Below are 23,465 nucleotides of genomic sequence, written 5' to 3'. Positions count from 1 at the left end.
GAACACGTTGCTACCAACACCCTTTTCATGTGGGTGCTTATCTTTGGCGTTTATTTTGCCGGTTGGAGACTATGGCCCTCACTCCTGCCCTTCTCTTGAACACAGGTCCAGCAGCTGGACATGGAGACCCAGCGTTCATCGCCTCTGTCATTTCCCAGTGTCCTGCAGGAAGAAACTCCACGGCAAGCCCCCGCTGGACTCCCCCAAGAAGCTCTGTTCCAGTCCCGTGTTCTTCCCCCCAAAGAAGTTCCTTCTTTGTCTCCCTCTGGTCCCCGGCAAGGCTCCTTGCCCCTCACTCCCAAGCAAGAGACCTCCAGCAGGATGCCGCACATCCTCCAGAAGGGACCCTCACTCCTGTACTCGGCCACCTCTGAGCAAGAGACGCAGCTCCAGGGCCCCCTGCCTTCCCAGGAAGAGACCCAGTATCCACCCCCAGCTGCTGCCGATCAAGAATTCTCACTTCTCTCTCACTCCACTCACCACCAGGAAGCCCCACTCCACTCCCCTGAAGTTCCCGAGAAGGACCCCCTCAGCCTCTCCCCCACAGTCTCTGAAGCCGACATGGACCCCCTGCTCCAGAGCCCAGTTTCCCAAAAGGAGACCTCCTTCCACGTCTCTTCTGAAGCCCAGAAGGACGCGCCACTCCCGATGGCGGAGATCACCCGCTTGGCCATGTGGGCTGCCGTCCAAGCGGTAGAGAGGAAACTGGAGGCCCAGGCCATGCGGCTGCTGACACTGGAGGGACGGACAGGGACAAACGAAAAAAAGATAGCTGACTGTGAGAAGACGGCCGTGGAGTTTGCAAACCATCTAGAGAGCAAGTGGGTCGTGCTGGGGACCCTGCTGCAGGAGTACGGGCTGCTGCAGAGGCGGCTGGAGAACATGGAGAACCTGCTGAAAAACAGAAATTTCTGGATCCTGCGGCTGCCCCCCGGCAGCAACGGCGAAGTTCCCAAGGTAACCCTGTCCCAGCTGGGGCTCCCAAGGAATGATCTGAATTAGAATGTGTTTTAGGAATTTAGTTAAATAGAAAAGAAAGGAGGAAAGCGATGGTTGAGAAGGAAAAAAAAAACCATAACGATACCTCGTTGCCAACATGGACTTGCCACAGTCAAACTCTTCCTCGTGTTGATAAGAGCATAGGTTAATAGATGAGGAGAAGGCCCTAGCGCTAGTGCTCGGGGATTTCGAAGGGCGTTCAGTCTGTGATGTCTGAGAGGACAAGAAAGCAGGCCGAAGGTCCAGTGATAGGTACTGAGGCTTTATGTCCCTGCGAGTGTGAGTTAGCGGCTCATCCCTGGGGGAGGGAGACTGCAGAGAAGTATTAGGAGGCTCTGTCAGGCTCAATGTGTTTTTTTGTTTTGTTTTGTTTTTTGTATTTTTCTGAAGCTGGAAACGGGGAGAGACGGTCAGACAGACTCCCTCATGCGCCTGACCGGGATCCACCCGGCACGCCCACCAGGGGCGATGCTCTGCCCACCAGGGGGCGATGCTCTGCCCCTCCGGGGCGTCGCTCTGCCGTGACCAGAGCCACTCTTGCGTCTGGGGCAGAGGCCAAGGAGCCATCCCCAGCGCCCGGGCCATCTTTGCTCCAATGGAGCCTTGGCTGCGGGAGGGGAAGAGAGAGACAGAGAGGAAGGAGGGGGGGGAGTGGAGAAGCAAATGGGCGCTTCTCCTATGTGCCCTGGCCGGGAATCAAACCCTGGTCCCCCGCACGCCAGGCCAACGCTCTACCGCTGAGCCAACCGGCCAGAGCCTTTTTTTTTTTTTTTAAATACTTTATTTATTGGTTTTACAGAGACAGGAGAGAAAGGGGAGCATGGAATGGGAAGTATCAACTCATAGTTGCTTCATGTTAGTTGTTCATTGCTTGCTTGTTGTATGTGCCTTGACCAGGGAAGCCCAGGGTTTTTGTTTTGTTTTTTTCTTTCTTTTTTTTTTTTCTCCTGTATTCCTCTGAAGCTGGAAATGGGGAGAGACAGTCAGACTCCCGCACGCGCCCGACCGGGATCCACCCAGCACGCCCACCAGGGGCAACGCTCTGCCCACCTGGGGGCGATGCTCTGCCCCTCCGGGGCGTCGCTCCATCGCGACCAGAGCCACTCTAGTGCCCAGGGCAGAGGCCAAGGAGCCATCCCCAGCGCCTGGGCCATCTCTGCTCCAATGGAGCCTCGGCTGCGGGAGGGGAAGAGATAGACAGAGAGGAAGGAGAGGGGGAGGGGTGGAGAAGCAGATGGGCGCCTCTCCTGTGAGCCCTGGCCGGGAATCGAACCCGGGACCTCTGCACGCCAGGCCGACGCTCCACTACTGAGCCAACCGGCCAGGGCCAAGCCCAGGGTTTTGAACTGGCAACCTTGGCATTCCAGGCCGAAGGTTTATCCACTGCGCCACCACAGGCCAGGCAGGGCTCAATGTTTTTATCAGTTGCCTTATGAACCATGTTAATGCCAGTTAAAATGTGATCTCAAGAAGGACCCTAAAACAAACTAGAGAACATTTGGTTTTAATATGATTTTCCCGAAGAGTCTGTAAGAATCTGTACTGTGGACCAGATTTCTTTCCTTCGTGCCTCTGCACCTTTTCCCAGCCTTTATTATTATTTTTTTTTTTTTTACAGAGACAGAGAGAGAGTCAGAGAGAGGGATAGACAGGGAGAGACAGACAGGAGAGAGATGAGAAGCATCAATCATCAGTTTTTCGTTGCGCGTTGCGACACCTTAGTTGTTCATTGATTGCTTTCTCACATGTGCCTTGACCGTGGGCCTTCAGGAGAGCGAGTAACCCTTTGCTGGAGCCAGTGACCTTGGGTCCAAGCTGGTGAGCTTTTGCTCAAACCAGATGAGCCCGTGCTCAAGCTGGTAACCTCGGGGTCTCAAACCTGGGTCCTTCCGCATCCCAGTCCAGCGCTCTATCCACTGCGCCACCGCCTGGTCAGGCTTTCCCAGCCTTTAGAAAAGAACTTGGACTGTGTTCTCTAGGCCAGCCCTTGTCTAATTTTATTGTGTACATGAGTCCCCTGAGGAGCTTACTAAAGGCAGAATCTGATGTAGTGGCTGTGTTTCTAGCAAATTCCCTGGTTGCGCTCTTTCTGCTGGTCTGCACACCATGCTTTACCGCAGCGAGGATTATCCTGTTAGAAAGGAGGAGGACCAGGCAAGACAAGATTCTTACTCTGTGGAGTTGGTTAGGACCAGGGTCCCCAAACTACAGCCCCGCGGGCCACATGAGGCCCCCTGAGGCCATTTATCTAACCCCCGCCGCACTTCCGGAAGGGGCACCTCTTTCATTGGTGGTCAGTGAGAGGAGCATAGTTCCCATTGAAATACTGGCCAGTTTGTTGATTTAAATTTACTTGTTCTTTATTTTAAATATTGTATTTGTTCCCGTTTTTTTTTTTTTTTTAACTTTAAAAAAAGATATGTGCAGTGTGCATAGGGATTTATTCATAGTTTTTTTTATAATCTGGCCCTCCAACGGTCTGAGGGACAGTGAACTGGCCCCCTGTGTAAAAAGTTTGGGGACCCTTGGTTAGGACAATGGCCTAAGCCTGGCCAGACTCCTTAGTGACACCCCACGACTGTGCTTTTGGGCCTTGCCTACCTGGTCCTAAGGAGAGGTATTTGAGCCAGGCCAGGGCAGGTAAAGGGCCATTTGTTTCGTTGGGACTTGGCAGGCAAGGGCCTGTGACAGCCCTCCTGTGGGTCCCAGCTGAGCTTATTGTGTTCCCTCCAGGTCCCTGTCACGTTCGATGATGTCGCCGTCCATTTCTCAGAGCAGGAGTGGGGGAACCTGTCCGAGTGGCAGAAGGAGCTGTACAAGAACGTGATGAGGGGCAACTACGAGTCTCTGGTTTCCATGGGTAAGGAGAGGGCTTCCCTCGCCGGGGCAGCCTTGACACTGGCTCAAGGTTCACTTGGAACTGTTGGGGTTTCTGAACTCCGGTCCTATGGAGAGTTGAGAGCAAGGGAAACCGAATGTTTGAGAGCACCACAGGTTAGAAGAACGCTCCCATATACTGACACACATCGGTGCAGGACCGCTTGTGAATGGAGGCACCGCTCCATGGAGAAGCCACTGGCCCAAGGGGAGAAGGCGGACTCAGATATCAGGATCTCTGCCTTTATATTATTTTCTCTGCAGACCATATTTATAAATATTTAAGTTAGTTTGTCCAGCACACTATGAAGCAAGTGTGAAGCACTTTACAAGAATCCTATTTGATAGTCATTCCTCTAAATTAGGGAGCTAGGACAGGGGTGGGCACTCCTGTTTCACTGTTGAGGTAACAAACCAAACAATATCATCTGTTGAGGGCCACATCCCCTAGTTTCCTGTCCCTCCTTGTGTAGAGAGGACACTGTGACCCGGAGACATCCCAGGTCCCCACCAGGAGGTCACAGTGTCACTAAAATCTCTCTTACCCCAAAGTCTCTTGATTATTTCTGTCTTCATTAAATAGGAGTATTGAAGGATGAAAACCTGGGAAAACTATACTTTTATATGTATCCTTTTTCTCTGATGTGGTGAACTCTTTGGGCACACACAAAAAAGTTTAAAAGTTATTAAATACACTGTTGTATAGAAATGTTGATTCTTGCTTGAATGTTAATTTTATACACACATTATCTCTTCATAGGGATAACTTTTATATTTTTTATTTTTTATTTTCTTTTTGAAGTACATGCATAATTGTGGAAAGTTACCAATTTAGATTTATATAATACAGAGCAGCCCCCATCCCCCAGAGGCAACCACCGTGAACCTGTTGGCCTGCGTGGTTTCTCATATTTTTTGTGTGTATACATCCAAACATACATATGATGCTTGCACTTGTGCACACGCAGTTTGTAGTTTGCACCAACAGGATAGTTCACTTATTTCACCTAACGGTGGGTCTCAGGCAGTTTTCCATGTTGAACCACTGGGCATTTAACAAACAGCAGCTGGAGTCTGTCTTCTGACTGTTGCAGTGTTGCCATAAACACCTCTGTGTGTCTGTGCACTTAGGTGATTATTTCAGCTGACGGATTCCCAGAAGTGGGTTTTTGGAGTAGAGGGTGCACATTTACAATAATATCACAGCCATTGCTGTGGCGCCCCCCAGAGGCCGTGTATGTTTATGCAGTGGTGTGTAACAAGGCCTTTTCCCTACACCCTGGCCCCAACTGATGTTCTTCTATTTTAAATAGATAAGTAAACTATGACACCTTGTTATGATTAGTGAACTTGTTTATCTTTTCTTGTGTTTACTGGCCACTTGCATTTCTTCTATGAATTGCGTATTCTTATCTTTGCTTTTTTAGTAATTGTAGAGACTGTTTATGTGTAATTATGAATATTCACTCTTTGCCTTACATATGACAAATGTGTGCATGTAATAATGTTTCCTCCAAGTTTCTTCACCTTTTAACTTTATTTCCAAAGAACTTTAAACGTTTTGAATGTAAGGAAATCTGTCAGTATTTTGTGTTATGACGTGTAGGTTTGATCAGGATTAATTTTGTACTTTATAAAATTTTAAATGTCTGGTGCCTTTGTCATGAAAACCCTGAGCAACAGGGAGCGACAGGTGACGAAAGGGCCAGTTTGCATTGGTAGCAGCCAGCGCCCCACCGCTGGTCCCTGCATGGGAGGATATAGTGCGTGGTTAACACACACATTCGTGTGCACACGCACACATGCATGCACACACACACACACAGTGGGTCCAAGGAAAGGGCTAGAAACGTAGCTCCCTTCTTTTCCAACATTGTCAGCCGCCATCAGGGGAGCTAGCTGTTCCTGGTGTCACACTCGCCCAGGTGTGACACCTTTGCAGCATCCGGTGCGACCTCACCCCATAGTGTGTTTTCTTTCCTTCCTTCTGCCCAGACTATGCCATTTCCAAGCCAGACCTCATGTCCCAGATGGAGCGCGGGGAGAGGCCAACCATGCAGGAGCAGGAAGACTCGGAGGAGGGCGAGCCGCCTGCAGACCCCAGTGCTGGTGAGTGGCTTCCGGGCAGCCCGCAGCTCAGCCCTCTAGATCTCTCAGCGTTATAATCCAGGGTGGGCCCTGGACGGGTGTGTCAGCCCGCATGTGCAGGAAGGTGGTCTGTCTGCAGGTGCTGGGACTCCACTGATAAATAGGTCTGTTGTTGGGTTCCTTGTCTCAGTGAGTTCTGAGTGTCACCTCACTCTGCAGGTAACAAAACAATTGAACGGAAGATAATCACTTGTCAGATTGCTTGTGCATGCATGCTGGAGCTGCTGGAGTAGGGCCACGTCTGGGTCCTACCACCGGTCAGTAGGTTAGGGACAGATGTAGACCATACCTGAAACGCCCTCCAGTGTGCAGGACAGTGTCTATCTAGACGAGGTGTGAGGTGGAGGCAGCAGAGAGGCGGCAGGTAGGACTGGCTCAGCTGCTGGCTCAAGCATCTGGTGGCTTGAATCCCAGCTTGTCTGCTTACTAGCAGTGTTGACTTCAGTTACTCGGCCTCTTTTGGAGGCTTCCTTTTTCTCGATTAAAATAGGACTAGTCCTAATATCGAAGGCCTGGTGTGGTGATGAGCTCGTAGCGATGACTAGCTGTGGTCATCCTGCATGGAGTGTTGTCCCTTCCACACCGGCCATTCAGTGGCCTGGACACTTAAGCTGCAGTGCTGTCAGGGTGTGTAGTCTGTTTCGGGAGCTCGTAGTTGGGACTTGCCTTGGGACTTGTATTCCTTACCTCTGACAAAGGTCTTCAGTGGAAAGAGATCCTTGTCCTTTGTAGCCAGGCGTCATTAGTGATCGTGGAGGATAACCCCACCGGGGCCAACAGTCAAGTCTTGTGATGAGGAAACGTCACTGATTCTGGGACCTACAAACTGGCTCCAAAGATGAACCGTATGGAGCGATGTCAGCCCCATGGACTGAGAGCAAAGGGAACTTAGGAAAGAGACAGAACCCAGTGGGACAGTGAATGTGGCATATTTCAAAGGGATTTGGTGCATTACTCTCTGGAGATTTAAATCAAAAGAAGAGGCAGACCCTGACTTTGTCTGGCAGACAAGAAAAGACAGATTGGAGAGTAGATGAGACGGCGGGGGCATGTTGTGGCAAACGTGGTGTGTGGCAGAGTGATCTTTGGTTTGGAGGAAAGTAAGTCTGTATCTGAAAGGTTTGAGCGGTCACATCCAAACACTGGGGCCGCATGGGAATAGGGAATTTCAGAGAAGAAGTGAGGAAGAAGGCTGGCAAGGGGAAAAATGACAATATGGGATAGGTGACTTGTGGTTGAAATCCTAAAATCCAGCCTGATGTCTCAGTGTGGCTTTGAGGTCCAGGTGCTGGAATGAAGCTACCGGTCCCCTTCCTCTGTCCCCTTGTCATACTCTCAGTGCCGATGGGCCTCCCACAGATGGGGGCCGAAATTGAAAAGCAAATAACCCCCACCCACTGGGCTGGTTTGTTCTGGCATACACACACACGTCCACAGCCAGAGCTTCCGTTTGGAGTGGTGGTCTCCCAGAGGCTGCCTTGTGTGCTGGAATGTGCCATTTGTCCCACTGACCATCTCCAGCCACTTGGAGCCTGAGTCGGGAGGGAGACAGAGGACATGGGAACTGCTGCTCCAGGGCTGCCCTTGAACTCGTACCTGTGCATGAACCAAGGGCCCTGGCCTCTGGAGAGTGGCCATTCTAGGATCTGCAGTCACTGGAGCCCCAAACATGCCCATAGCAACCCGTCTGTCTGTGAGTCTTCTCCCTTATGAGGGCAGCTGCAAATCAACCTTGAGCCAGACCCCCCACTGGTGTGATGCCAAGTGGGGGGACAGTCTAGCAAACTAAGAATGTTCATAGTATTTCTTTTTTTATTGTATTTTTTTGAAGTGAGAAGCAGGGAGGCAGAGAGACAGGCTCCTACATGTGCCCTACCGGGATCCACCCGGCATGCCCACTAGGGGGTGATGCTCTGCCATCTGGGCTGTTGCTCTGTGGCCACTGGAGCCATTCTAGCACCTGAGGCAGAGGCCATGGAGCCATCCTCAGCGCCTGGGCCAGCTTTGCTCCAATGGAGCCTTGGCTGCGGGAGGAGAAAAGAGAGATAAAGAGGAAGGAGAGGGGGAGGGTGGAGAAACAGATGGTTGCCTCTCCTGTGTGCCCTGGCTGGGAATCGAACCCGGGACTTCCACATGCTGGGCTGATGATGCTCTATCGCTGAGCCAACTGGCCAGAGCTTGTGGATAGTATTTCCATCATTGTTTGCTTAAGGTAGGGATTTCTAAAGTCCGTTGGAAATGTTTATGGGAAAGTTAATAATGTAGAATTGGAAAATGTCAATACGCTATGAAGTCAATGATATAAAGAAAAGAGAAAAAAAAATTGGGTGCAGCCATACCAAAATCATATTTCTCAGTGCTTTGCAGAATTTTCTGATGTGAGCATGTATTACTTCTTATCTAAAATAATTGTTTAAAAGGGAAAAAAAAGAGCAATGCATGAAGAATGACTTAGATTTGATGATGGCAGATTGAGCCTGTGTTACTCCATTCCCCCCAAATCTTTCTAAAATAAGAGTGAAGGGACTTTCGAAAGAATGGACAAGGAGACTGCAGCCACCAGATGGCAGGAGCCTGAAAGCAAGTGGTTGGACGATGATGGATTTAGGAAGTGGCATCCACCCCTGGGCCGGGGGGCGGGGGACTGAGCGGAAATCCGACGTGCTCCCCACCCACCCCACCCATGCTCAGCGCTCAGCAGCTAGTGCCAGAGATGCTGCTTATCTTTAGAAATGGGGTAAAGGTGAGGCTGAAACAGAGGATTCATGGAACATCTTTTAAAGAAACCTTTAAAGGCACAGCCCCCTCCGCAGTCTCCTCCAACCCAACCCTGGCATCGGCCTCTCCTGGCCCTAGTAGAGGGCCAAGACTTATTCTCTGGAGAAGGTGAACGGGAAGATCTGTGGATGTGGGCACCAGGCACAATGAGAGTGGGGTACCCTGTTAAGAAGAAGGGAATAAGTGAGAGTTGACATATAGATACTGAGATTTGCAGCCTTCTTCCCTGACTTGACTCCCAAAATGACATCCAGGATTAAAGCCCCAAGGCAGGATACTGTAAGAGTTTTAATCAGGAGAGTTTTGGGACCAGCTATTTCCCCATGAAATGACCCTAAGGAATCATCCTACTGGGAGACGCATGGATGGCAATGCACCGAACTTTCGATGCTCTTCTGGCGGTTCCACTTTAATGTAAATGGACAGTCAAGAACTGCAAGACATTCAGGAAAGGCCTCTGATATACAAAGATTAAAAAAAAGGTAAAAAAAAATAAAATAAATTTGAGCCTGACCAGGCAGTGGCACAGTGGATAGAGTGTTGGACTGGGACACAGAGGACCCAGGTTTGAAATCCCAAGGTCACTGGCTTGAGCGCGGGCTCACCAGCTTGAACATGGAGCCGTTGGCTTGAGCATGGGATCATAGACATGAGCCCATGGTCACTGGCTTGAGCCCAAAGGTGTCTGACTTGAAGCTCAAGGTCGCTGGCTTGAGCAAGGGGTCACTCATACTGCTGTAGCACCTGGTAAAGGCGCATATGAGAAAGCAATCAATGAACAACTAAAGAGCCACAACAAAGAATTGATGCTTCTCATCGCCTTCCCTTCCTGCCTATCTGTCCCTATCTATCCCTCTGACTCTCTGTCTCTGTCAAATTAATTTAATATAATAATAGAAACTGTAAGCTCAGTAGCAGTGTTAAAAGATAACACTGAGCACACATCTCAGAAAATAAAGCAAAAGGGCAAAAAAGAAAACAGAGAAACAATAATAAAATTAAAGGATGGAAGTCCAATGTCCAGAAGATGAGAATATCAGGGGAAAAAAGAATAGCAATACCAGGAAGTAGGGAATTAGCAACAAAATAATTCAAAAAAATGTTCAGCTGTGCCTGAAACAAACACTGTATGTCAACGATGTTTGGAAAATAAAAATAATAAAAGTAAAAAATAAAATTTACACTAAACAAATAAAAAATTCCCAGCACCGAAGACATGGTTTTCTGTATTGAAAGCAACCACCAACCGTCTGGGATGATGGATGGAAATAGGCCCACCCTGCAGCTACCGCAGCAAGAAATCTCAGAGCCGCTGAGGACAAGGGAGGTTCGGCAAGCTTCTGGAGAGAAAAATATGGTCTACACAGAGGAACAAAAATTAGAATGGCTTCGGACTTTCTAAGCAGTATTGGAAGCTCCACATCAGCAGGGCAGTGCCTTTAAAAATTCTCGTAACTTTTAAAATTGGAAAATATCATCCAACTATTCTAGAACGTGACGGACCCAGCCAGACTAATTAAATACAGGATGCAGCAAAAGTAGGTTTACCGTGGTGAGCACACAAACAGAGTTTATTCTTGTATCATTATGTATTCATTATTGCACTATTTTCCGTGCAAACAGTTGTAGACCTGCTTTTACCTCACCTTGTATGGGAGTGAAATCGAGATAGTTTGAGGTGTTCACCATCTTCCATGCCCCTGTTCTCAAAATGGGGAGGGAAACCCAGGAAGAGGTGTTAGGAGCTCCACACACGAGAGGTGAAGGGAATCCCAGGTGTTGTCGGAGCCCAAGAAGACAGCTGTGCACCTGGAGGCAACCAGACCAGACTGGAGCACCTCAGAAGGTTCCAGAAATTTTTTTCTTCCAGTAGATGAAATTGAGAAATACCTAATATGTCTGCATATTTTGAGAGGAGAGCTACAGAGCAGGGTTTGAGGGAGAGTTCATAATAATTAATAGTAAGCCACGCAAAAGAAAAAATTACTAGCTCCAGGGAAAAGCAAAAAGCTTTACAGGCATAGAACAATGCTTATAATAAATGGCATTGTTTAATTTTAAATCATATTCACATAATTTAATCATGCCAATATTGATCCAGTCAGAATCACAAACCAAACTGCAAGGATCAGGGATTTGAAAGAAATACCGAATGGACACGGAAAAGCCTGGTCCGCATCTGTAGCTCTTGGAAGTCCATAGATTACACTTAAAACAGAAACTTCAAGGAGTAGCAACATAAGTATGTTACTTAGAACTACACACCTCACTGGGAGAGGGGAGGGGCACAAAGAAAACCAGTTAGAAGGTGACGGAAGACAATTGGACTTTGGGTGATGGGAATGCAGCATAATCAAATGTCAAAATAACCTGGAGATGTTTTCTCTGAACATATGTACCCTGATTTATCAATATCACCTCATTAAAATTAATTTTAAAAAAAGAACTACACACCTCACAAAAATTGGGGAATATTTTACAGCTTCATATTCACTTTGAAATATCCCCTAATTTTTGTGAGCGATATATATAGATGAACAAAAAAGAAAACATCCAGAACTAGAAGTGGTTGCCTCTGGGAAGCCGATCATAAGGGGTTGGGGGTGAGGAGAGCTCTTTAAAAAAAAGTTTGGAAGAACTATTCAGTCCTCTGGCCTGTGTACATGTGTAACTTTTTAAAAAGATTTAAAAAGCTAATATACCGAAATTTTTAAAAATCTAACAGGAAGTGCAACTACGACAAGGTTGGAGAACTACTAGTCTGAGCTGTCATTTCTTTGCTTCTTGCGGGTAGAGAAAGTTAATGTGGCAACTCTACTTGTTCACTTTCTGATAAAATGTCACCTCAAAAAAGAAAAAAATACAGAGAGTAAAAGCCCCACATAATTCTCCTGCAAGAGTCAAGTTTATTCCTTCCAATTTGTGTGCAGATAGTAACACACACGGCCTTAATTTTATAAATACATACTCATTATTTAAAAAATCCAAACAGTGTAGAAGTATATTGTTTGGCAACTTGTTTGTTTCAATATTTCTTTGACATCTTTACATGTTAAAACATATAAATGCATCTTGCTTTTTTTTTTTTTTAAATAGCAGACTGTAGTATTCTGTGCATTGATTTCATCATTTATTTAAATAAACTCTCATCCTTGCACATTTAGAACATTTATAAGTTTCCGTGCCTTTATTAAAGGTCTTTTATAAGTACATCTTTGTGCACTTGTCTGAAAATTTAATAGACACTGGAAATAAATTAATAGATATTAGCAAATGCCCTTCAAAACAATTGTTCCAGCCCTGGCTGATTGGCTCAGTGGTAGAGCGTCGGCCTGGCGTGCAGGAGCCCCAGGTTCGATTCCCAGCCAGGGCACACAGGAGAAGTGCCCATCTGCTTCTCCACCCCTTCCCCTCTCCTTCCTCTCCGTCTCTCTCTTCCCCTCCCACAGCCGAGGCTCCACTGGAGCAGGGTTGGCCGGGCGCTGGGGATGGCTCCGTGGCCTTTACCTCAGGTACTAGAATGGCTCTGGTTGCAACAGAGCGACGCCCCAGATGGGCAGTGCATCACCCCCTGGTGTAGGTGCTGGGTGGATCCCGGTCGGGCGCATGCGGGAGTCTGTCTGACTGCCTCCCCGTTTCCAACTTCAGAAAAATACATAAAACAACAACAAAAAAAACAAAAAATCAATTGTTCCAATTTCTACACATTCATCTATGCATGGAACTACCTGCTTTCCCATATCATTGGCAGTAGTAGTTATTATTTATCTTTTCACCTGTCAAAATGATGGGTAGAAAGGACAATAGTTTGGTATTTTCATTCAGTTTCTCTAGGGGTGGAGTATATTTTTATACCTTTATAGATCGCTAGTATGTCTTATTTTATGAATTGCCTTCTGCTTATTGTTCTTTTGAACTATTCGTCTTTATATTATTGATTTGTAAAAGCTTCTTAAAGGTTAACATTATAACTCTTTTATGTATGTGAACATGCTTCTGAGTTTATGCTTTACCTTTGTATAGTATTTGTGTGTGGTGTTGCTGTCAAACTTACCAGTAATTTTCTTTATGGTGTCTGGGTTTCACATCAAGCGTGGAAATACTTACTTGGCCCATTTTATTCAGTAAACCTTATGATCACAGATCTTACACCTAGAAGCTTTTCAGAACTCTATAAAAATATTTGAAACCTGGAATAAAATACTTTTTGTTCCAGAAAACAAAAATAAAATTGCAGAATATAAATTATTAAATGATTAACTGTCTACAAATATAATCTTACATCAGCTTCATTAATTATTAAATTCAGTGTTCACAAACATTTAATATTTTTTAAAACAAGTCATGGGACAGATATTTCCCATTTCACAAGAGTTCTTATGAAGAAATGTGATTACAGAGATTAAAAAGCAATCAGAACTTCAATTAAGTTTTCTATAGCCAAACAATATCAAGACAAAGCTATAAAGATTATTTCCAGAAAGTTATAGTTGGTATGGGTTGGGCACATCAGATCTGTTTGGGTGACCAGCCAGCCTCCAGAGGGAACATCTGAGGTCCTAGGTCTTGGAATCTCCTATTCCTCGGCTCAAAGTTAGAAACAACTAACTTTGTTTATTGGGGAAACAACTGGCTTCCCTACTATCTAACAAATGGGAGGTGAAAATATGTAAATAGATGTTTCAAGAGAAAAAGAATTAACTGTCATAGAAAGGAATGGAAGAGTGCTTGGGGTTCAGAGAAGAGCACGCTGTGCTCAGCCGAGAGCATTGTGAGAAGCCTGGTGGTGTGGGGGACATTGGAGCGGGGTCTTGAAGTAGGAGCTGGTGTTGGAAAGCAGTGGTCTCCAAGCTGGGGTATTATCCATGCCCTTGACAGTGCAGGGTCCAAAAGAGACACAACAGATGGCATTGAAGGTTCAATTTCCAGGTCTTTCAGTCCATGTGTTCTCGTTCATAAAACCCATCAGTGAGGGTGCACAGCACATGAGGATCCTTGAAATGCTGGTCCTCATCCCCTATATTCCCCACAATTAAAAGAGAGAGAGCAGGCACCTCCCATCCATCCCTATATCATTATGGAATGTTTCTCTGAAGTATAGGAAGCCCTCTGGGTCACGGAACAAAGGGACAACCCCAGATATTGGGGTACATGACCAGAAAGTCATCGCTCTGGGGCCTAGATGGTGAATTCTCTTACAAGTGAGATGTTTTTGCAGTACTTTGCTTTCAACAAAATTGAAAGAGAAACTGAGTTGTCAGCTAATGGGTCCTTAAAAACAGGTTTGTTTTTTTGTTTTGTTTTGTTTTTTGGATTTTTTTTTTTTTATTTTCCTGAAGCTGGAAACGGGGAGAGACAGACAGACTCCCACATGCTCCCGACCGGGATCCACCCGGCACGCCCACCAGGGGGCGATGCTCTGCCCACCAGGGGGCGATGCTCTGCCCCTCCGGGGTGTCGCTCTGTTGCGACCAGAGCCACTCTAGCGCCTGGGGCAGAGGCCAAGGAGCCATCCCCAGCGCCCGGGCCATCTTTGCTCCAGTGGAGCCTCGGCTGCGGGAGGGGAAGAGAGAGACAGAGAGGAAGGAGAAGGGGAGGGGTGGAGAAGCAGATGGGCACTTCTCCTGTGTGCCCTGGCCGGGAATCGAACCCGGGACTTCTACACGCCAGCCCGACGCTTTACCACTGAGCCAACCGGCCAGGGCCAAAAACAGTTTTTGATACATTCACCGTGCGCTCTGGTACCATTATAATTCAGAAGTCCAAAGAATGGAGTGATGACTCCATAGCAAAGCTCCTGCTAGCTAGGTACGTATCTGTGTAAATGAGCTTCCCAAGCTTGTATTAGATCAGGGGTAGTCAACCTTTTTATACCTACCGCCCACTTTTGTATATCTGTTAGTAGTAAAATTTTCTAACCGCCCACCAGTTCCACAGTAATGGTGATTTATAAAGTAGGGAAGTAACTTTACTTTATAAAATTTATAAAGCAGAGTTACAGCAAGTTAAAGCATATAATAATAATTACCAAGTACTTTATGTAGGATTTTCACTAAGTTTGGCAGAATAAATCTTTATAAAACAACTTACTATAGTTAAATCTATCTTTTTATTTATACTTTGGTTGCTCCGCTACCGCCCACCATGAAAGCTGGAACGCCTACTAGTGGGTGGTAGGGACTAGGTTGACTACCACTGCATTAGATAAATGAAAAACAGGAAGATTGGATTCGGAACTCTGTCTCATTCAAACCATGAGAATATTCATTCTCAGGTAAGTGAACTAATTGGAGGAAAAACATCCTTATCCATCCTTGTAAGAGATACATTTCCAAGCAGGTTTTGTTTTTGTTCTTGTTTTCTATCTTGAATTTATCATTCTACAGTAGTAATAACTAAGGGGAACACACGCCCAGGAGGTCTACAGGGGGACTGAACACTTAGAGACCTGTGGTTGTTAGAAATGAAAGCAGAATTAATCTTGCAATTTAAATACACATTTTTGGCCCTGGCCGTTGGCTCAGTGGTAGAACGTCAGCCTGGTGTGCAGGAGTCCCAGGTTTGATTCCTGGCCAGGCACACAGGAGAAGAGCCCATCTGCTTCTCTACCCCTCCCCCTCTCCTTTCTCTCTGTCTCTCTCTCTTCCCCTCCCACAGCTAAGGCTCCATTGGAGCAAAGTTGGCCCAGGCACTGAGGATGGCTCTGGTTGCCTCAGAGCGACGCCCCAGATGGGCAGAGCATCGCCCCCTGATGGGCATGCCGGGTGGATCCCGGTCGGGCGCATGCAGGAGTCTGTCTGACTGCCTCCCGGTTTCCAACTTCAGAAAAATAGAAAAAAACAAAAATAAATAAATAAATACACATTTTTGTGGCTGAGTGGTAGTTGAAGTGATCAGTAAAAGGCTTCTAAGCATGAAAATATGTTCTATGAGGATAAAATTCTGTGGGCAAAGTGGGAATGGAAGTAGACATGCAAGGTGGAAAGGAATGGTATAAAAAAATTCAACTATCAAAGAAGATCTAGTAAATAATGGTGGGTTTTTAATTGGTAGGGTTCTTAGATTTCATTGGCGACATTAAAGGGTGATGGAAGAGTTTATTTTAAAATATCAGTATTTACAGTACTCCGGAAATGACATCTTTTTGCCATTGTTGAAGCATATCACACTTATTCCAAAAGGTGCAAAGGGTCCATAGTTCTAAAAACATATTTTAGGGAGGAGGTGAGCAGCAAAATATATAAGGAGTTTGTCATGAAGATCTTTTCTAATGCTGCAGTCATGGTGGTGGTTGTGGATTGGGTACAGAGACAAGGATTGAGGACAAAGAAGAAAAGGGACACAGCTGGTAGAGCAGAAGTCCGGGGGTAACATGGGCAGAACTAAGGAAGCAAGCAGAGCATTAGGTGAGAAGAGGAGAGAGGACACTGCTTTTCCTGAGACTGGGGAAGGGGGTGGGGTCAAGATGATAACCTTGAGTTAGAGCAGGGGGAAGTCCAAAGGTTATGTGTGGGTAGAGAATTTGGACAGTGAGAAGAGATTGTTGGAGACTCAGCTCTGAGGGACGGTAGCCAGGGTCTACATTTCAGGCTAGGGGAGGGGATGCACCCTGGGAGTATTAAAGCTGCTATATGTTCTGTTTTTTCCTAAATGGGTTGAGCTGGCCAATCAGAGAAGAATTAAAGGGTTGCCAGACATTAGAAAGAACCCATTTGAGGTCATCAGGCATAGTTATGGCATACTTCGTTGGTGCTCTTGCAGCAATGTAGTCCACTAACTGGGGAAGAACTAGGGGATTTGGCAGAAGAACAAAGAGGAGGCTTCGCAGAGGCAGGGACCATTGGCTTTGTCCTCTGGTTTTTCTGGTTTCCTTCTCTTTTGGCCATAGCACTGATTAGCTTCTAACATACCGTAGAATTTATTAGTTATGTTTATTGCCTTATGTAAGCTAGATGAGGCAGGGAGCTCTGCTTTGTCCACTGGTGTATCTCAAGCCATTAGAACACCACATAGCACAGAGTTTGTGCTTAGTAAAGAGCTGTTGAGTAAGCGTCCAGTGAATGAACGGATATGTTTATGCATTATACATTTATAATTTCCTTAACTAACAAAGTAATTTTCAGCCTGTTCAGGGGATTTATGTTGACACAACTCAACCAACAGGGAAGAAAATAAAGTAGAATCCCTACCTCACACCATACACAAAACAGAAATAAATTTCAGGTGCAGTAAAGACCTAAGGGTACATAATTGAACAATGAAAACCTTGGAATAAAATCTCGGCAACCAGAGGAACCATTTAGAACGGGGGAGACCCTTTTAACTAAGAAAAACCCGCAAGCCGTAAATGGAGAGGGACACATTTGAAAACGTGAAGGAATTTGTGTGATAGAAGGAAACAGCCAACAAATGATAGATTTGGGGTATTGTTCTCTTGGTGGGCTGGTGGAACTATGAATTCTCTCAGCCTTGTGGAAAAGCTGTCTGATGGCAGTCATCACAATTAAAAATACAGACACCATTTGACTTTGCAGCCCCAGTCCTGGGACTCTTGTTAAAATAAAACCACAGTTGGCCCTGGCTGGTTGGCTCAGCGGTAGAGCGTCGGCCTAGCGTACGGAGGACCCGGGTTCGATTCCCAGCCAGGGCACACAGGAGAAGCACCCATTTGCTTCTCCACCCCTCCGCTGTGCCTTCCTCTCTGTCTCTCTTCCCCTCCCGCAGCCAAGGCTCCATTGGAGCAAAGATGGCCCCGGCACTGGGGATGGCTCTGTGGCCTCTGCCTCAGGCACTAGAGTAGCTCTGGTCGCAACATGGTGACGCCCAGGATGGGCGGAGCATCGCCCCCTGGTGGGCAGAGCGTCGCCCCATGGTGGGCGTGCCGGGTGGATCCCGGTCTGGCGCATGCGGGAGTCTGTCTGACTCTCCCCGTTTCCAGCTTCAGAAAAAAGAGGAAAAAAAACAACAAAAAAAACAACAAAAAACCCCACAGTTTAGTAGTTACAGTTTTTTGGGGGTTTTTTGTATTTTTCTAAAGCTGGAAACGGGGAGAGACAGTCAGACAGACTCCCGCATGCGCCCGAACAGGATCCACCCGGCACGCCCACCAGGGGCGTAGCTCTGCCCACCAGGGGGCGATGCTCTGCCCCTCCGGGACATCGCTCTTTTGCGACCAGAGCCACTCTAGCGCCTGGGGCAGAGGCCAAGGAGCCATCCCCAGCGCCCGGGCCATCTTTGCTCCAATGGAGCCTTGGCTGCGGGAGGGGAAGAGAGAGACAGAGAGGAAGGAGGGGGGCGGGTTGGAGAAGCAAATGGGCGCTTCTCCTATGTGCCCTGGTCGGGAATCGAACCCGGGTCCCCCGCACGCCAGGCCGACACTCTACCGCTGAGCCAACCGGCCAGGGCCAGTAGTTGTAGTTGTAGTTGTAGTTGTAGTTATAGTTGTAGTTGTAGTTGTAGTTGTAGTTGTAGTTGTAGTTGTAGTTGTAGTTATAATTAAGTAAATGCCTGCTGCAGTATTGTTCACCATGGCAAAAGACTGGGAAGAAAAAGTGAGTGTTGTTGAGTAAGGGACTGGTTGAACACGTTACAGTATCGTCCTCACTGTGCTTTGAATGGGAATGCGTAGCCTCCAACAGAATGGTTGGAAGGGATTTCGACAAGATATATGAGTGAGAAATAGAACGTAGAAGACTATGTACAAAGCAATTTTTTTTTTCTCCTTTTTTTTTTTTTTTTGTATTTTTCTGAAGCTGGAAACGGGGAGAGACAGTCAGACAGACTCCCGCATGCGCCTGACCGTGATCCACCTGGCACACCCACCAGGAGCGATGCTCTGCCCACCAGGGGGCGATGCTCTGCCCCTCCGGGACATCGCTCTTTTGCGACCAGAGCCACTCTAGTGCCTGGGGCAGAGGCCAAGGAGCCATCCCCAGCACCCGGGCCATCTTTGCTCCAATGGAGCCTTGGCTGCAGGAGGGGAAGAGAGAGACAGAGAGGAAGGGGGGGGGGTGGAGAAGCAAATGGGCGCTTCTCCTATGTGCCCTGGCCGGGAATCGAACCCGGGTCCCCCGCATGCCAGGCCGACGCTCTACCGCTGAGCCAACTGGCCAGGGCCGCAATTTTATTTTTTTTAAACCAATAATGGCCAGAAAATAAAAACATATCAATGTAAATGTGTTATGGCAAATAATTATATAACTGTAGAGAAAACACTGAGTTAGTTACAGGAGATACCTGGGCAGGTCACTACTGTGAAAGGAGAAGTGAGAGGAAGAGGAGGCAAATTAAAAAGAAAAAAAATACTGCACTAAAGGACAAAAGTGCATGCTATAATTCCATTTATAGAAAACGATGCCTGTGTGGGTGATGACATTTGAAATGACATTAGCCTACAGACCTATAGGAAAGTTAAAAAAAAGAAGTCAGGGAAGTATGTCCAGAAAACTCTGTCTAATCAACACCAACTCAGTGTTATGTGTCTTTAGGATCTCTAAAATAAGAATTGCTGAAATCAAATTCTCAGGCAGGTAGAATGAACATGTTCTGGGTTCTTCTGTCTCCCTCCTCCCCTCCCCTCCGCCTTCTCTCAGCCCACGATGGCATCGTGATTAAGATCGAGGTGCAGACCAACGATGAGGGCTCCGAGAGCTTGGAGACGCCGGAGCCCCTGATGGGACAGGTGGAGGAGCACGGCTTCCAGGACTCGGAGCTGGGTGACCCATGTGGGGAGCAGCCAGATCTGGACATGCAGGAGCAGGACAACGCGCTGGAGGAGTCCACAGAAGTCTCCGGCGAGTTCAGCGAGCTGAAGCAGATGCTGGTGCAGCAGAGAAACTGCACAGGTCAGTCAGGGCAGGGTCGCTAATGGTCGGACAGGTGTGACGGAACTGCAAGCACGGCCGCAGGTGCAGGTTTCCTGCCTCGGGGTTTATGAGCATCTGTGTCTGGACTAGGGAAGGAGGTAAGACAGCCAAACACTAGGGCAAGCAAGGACCCCTCCTTCTACAGGTAGGAGAAGGTCAAATCAATGGCCCACGGTAGTGGCAAAGCTTGAACTTCCTTGTCCTGATGTGTCCTTGATTGTTCTCGTGTCTCACTAGAAGTCTCACCCGACTTGAAGATTTCAGCCCTTGGACAGCACATTTTTTAATGACTATCCTTTTTCTGGTAGAATCTAGCCTTCATTTTTCTTTAATTACAAAATCTCAGGGTCACATTCTGAACACCTTGTAAGTGCGAGGAGAACAGTAAGGAAATGGGTTCGCATAGCCTCATCCCAGGACGTCTTTTGTGGTCATTTTCAGATGCTGAACCATTCTTACATTCCTGAGAAAAAAGCCCTTTCTGACCGTCATGGTCTAAGGTCTCTTTGTTTCTTTTCTTCTTTCTTTCTTTTTTTTTTTACTTATTTATATTTTTTGGTGGTCTCTTTCCTAAACACACTATTAGACCTGCTTAGTGACTATACAGGAGCTTTACAACTACCGTATTTCCCCATATATAAGACGCTCCCATGTATAAGACACACCTTAATTTTGGGGCTTGAAATTTGAAAAAAAATGTATTACATAAAGTTATTGAACTCATGTTTTATTCATCATGAAAACCATACAACTCCTCATTACTGTCAAAACTCCCATCCATTATCTTGTCCTCATCTGTGTCTGATGACGAATCACTGTCTTCAACAATGAGCACAAAAACAAGTGCGAAAAAACTTGTTTGACCTACAGTCACTGTGTAAGACGCACCAAGATTTTAGACCCCCAATTTTTCAAAACGGTACGTCTTATACATGGGGAAATATGGTATATTCCTAAATGAAATGAACCTGAACTTTTCTTAAATCAGCCTCATCTAATGTTGGAAATAAGATTGTACTGGATTTATCAAATGGCCTGGGAAAGTTTTGCTCTTTTTGTTTTTTTCCTATATCCTGAAAATAATATATAAGATAGGAATTTTGCTCCTCAAAAATTTGATAAAACACACTTTGGTTTTGGGGTTTTTTTGTTTGTTTTTGGTTTTGTTTTTTGTTTTTTGAGTTTTTTTCATTTTTCCGAAGCTGGAAATGGAGAGGCAGTCAGACAGACTCCCGCATGCGCCCGACTGGGATCCACCCGGCACGCCCACCAGGGGGCAATGCTTTGCCCCTCTGGGGCATCGCTCTGTTGCATCCAGAGCCACTCTAGTGCCTGAGGCAGAGGCCACAGAGCCATCCCAGCGCCCAGGCCATCTTTGCTCCAGTGGAGCCTCGCTGCGGGAGGGGAAGAGAGAGACAGAGAGGAAGGAGAGGGGGAGGGGTGGAGAAGCAAATGGGCGCCTCTCCTGTGTGCCCTGGCCGGGAATCGAACCCAGGACTCCTGCACGCCAGGCCGATGCTCTACCGCTAAGCCAACCGGCCAGGGCCTGGTTTTGTTTTTTTTATAAGGACAGAGAGAGGGATAAACAGGGACAGACAGGAACAGAGAGAGATGAGAAGCATCAATCACCAGTTTTTCCTTGTGAGACCTTGGTTGTTCATTGATTGCTTTCTCATATGTGCCTTGACTGTGGGCCTTCAGCAGACCGAGTAACCCCTTGCTCGAGCCAGCGACCTTGGGTCCGCTGGTGAGCTTTTGCTCAAACCAGATGAGCCTGCGCTCAATCTGACGACCTTGGGGTCTCAAACCTGGGTCCTCTGCATCCCAGTCCGACGCTCTATCCACTGCGCCACTGCCTGGTTAGGCAGGGTTTCGGTTTTTGTTTGGATTTTTTTTTTTTTAATTTTTATTTATTTTAGTGAGAGAGAGAGAGAGAGAGAGAGAGAGAAGGTGGGGAGGAGCAGGAAGCATCAATTCCCATATATGCCTTGACCAGGCAGGCCCAGGTTTTGAACTGGCGACCTCAGCATTCCAGGCCGACACTTTACCCAGTGAGCCACCACAGGTCAGGCTGTTTGGATGTTTTGTTTGTGTGTGGAAGTCTTTAACCATCATACCAATTTACACATTGTATTTATTTGGAAATATGTCCACATCCATTTTAGTTAGATTTTTTTTAAAGTATTGTGTTGATTTTTAGAAATTTTATTTTTCATTTTATCTGTAGATAATTCCTCTGCAACTTGCCTTTTTGCCCTTAATAATAAAATATGGACACCCTTCTTAGTCCAAAGGTGTGGATCTAGCTCCTTATTTTTAAATAATTGCATGATATTTCAGAAGTCTTTTTAATATACCATGTTGCCTTTCATAAAAGAATAGTGAAAGGTACAAGGCAAATTGTGAGTAGATGCTAAATTAGAACTTCGGAAGTAATATTCCAGATCGTCTTTTGAACAGTCCTCATTAATTTGAGTCAGATTTTAGAAAATTGCTAAGCAGTTTTTTGGGGATTTTGAGCCCTGAATTTCAGGGCCAGATGTCCCATTCTTATTGCATTAAGAAGAAACGGCTCTGACGTTCAAGGAGAGTCTAAATCTTCCATGGCCCATACTTCCCCCTCTGTCTTTCATAAACAGTGCCGGAGAAAACCAGGGCAACTGGTCACCAACCTCAGAAGCTGCCTCCGTCTTCCCAATCTTTTAAGCATTGTGTTCCTAGGACCTTCCAGAACCCTAACTGCCGAGAATCCTAACAGTCCCAAGGCAGTGTTGTCTTACAGGGAGAGCCTGTGCTAGGGGATTCAGCATGCCTATGTTCTGACTTTAACACTGCATTTTATTGACCTAGAAGTCACTACAAACTTACAAGACTGTGGCCAGACACTGCAGGGTCTGGTTTCCCTGTCAGTTGAGAAGAGAGAATAGTGGTCCCCAGCTTGCAGGCTCTGGAAAGGTCTACAATTTTTTTTTTAAATTTTTTATTTATTCATTTTAGAGAGGAGAGGGAAAGACAGACAGACAGAGAGAGAGAGAGAGAGAGGAGAGACAGAGAGAGAGAAGGGGGGAGGAGCTGGAAGCATCAACTCCCATATGTGCCTTGACCAGGCAAGCCCAGGGTTTAGAACCCGGCGACCTCAGCATTTCCAGGTCGACGCTTTATCCACTGCGCCACCACAGGTCAGGCGAAAGGTCTACAATTTCACTGATTTTATTTGGAAACCTCACTTCATCTCTCCAGGCTGGGATGTCCGTGTCTGTGAAATGGGGTTAATTCTCACTTGACTTAACCCTAGGCTAAGATATTTGTGAATATGAAAAGACAGGTATGAAGTGCTTTGAAAAAGTTCCCATTAGTTTGCTTTTAGGAATTCCACAAATGTGGACTGTTACCGCATCTTCCATCTCACAGGTGGGCTCAGAAAAGTGAGCGACTTTCTCCTGTTGCACAAAGTTGGTCAGTGCAACTAAAAATAGAATCCCCCTGTTAACAGTTTTTAGGGAGTACCAAATAAGTAGAAGGCACTTGAGAAAACTCAGACAGGCGTGGGAGGCCACTCGTCTTTAGGATTTATATCCTCACGGGCCACAAGAACACAGCCTTATTTATATCTTAAAGGGACAGATTAGAGCAGGGGTCGGGAACCTATGGCTCGTGAGCCAGATGTGCCTCTTTTGATGGCTGCATCTGGCTTGCAGACAAATCTTTAATAAAAATAATAACGTTAAAAATATAAAACATTCTCATGTATTACCATCCATTCATTTCCTACCGCTCATGTTCATGGTTGCGGGTGGC

At 46.6% G+C, this 23,465-nt stretch overlaps 1 protein-coding gene across 1 annotated transcript in view; it reads left to right on the top strand.

Moving 5' to 3' along the window:
* Positions 1 to 23,465, top strand: part of ZNF777 (zinc finger protein 777) — a 31,109-nt gene that overhangs the window by 4,983 nt on the left and 2,661 nt on the right. Inside the window, exons 2-5 of the mRNA XM_066362966.1 lie at positions 106 to 957; positions 3,733 to 3,859; positions 5,872 to 5,985; positions 19,395 to 19,646. Of these exons, the coding sequence (XP_066219063.1) occupies positions 106 to 957; positions 3,733 to 3,859; positions 5,872 to 5,985; positions 19,395 to 19,646 (1,345 nt within the window). The remainder of the gene's footprint in view (positions 1 to 105; positions 958 to 3,732; positions 3,860 to 5,871; positions 5,986 to 19,394; positions 19,647 to 23,465) is intronic.

The sequence above is a fragment of the Saccopteryx leptura genome, chromosome 2 (assembly GCF_036850995.1).
Source record: "Saccopteryx leptura isolate mSacLep1 chromosome 2, mSacLep1_pri_phased_curated, whole genome shotgun sequence".
NCBI lineage: Eukaryota > Metazoa > Chordata > Mammalia > Chiroptera > Emballonuridae > Saccopteryx > Saccopteryx leptura.
The sequence above is the reverse complement of the archived record's forward strand: the minus strand, read 5'-3'. Positions and strand labels throughout refer to the sequence as shown.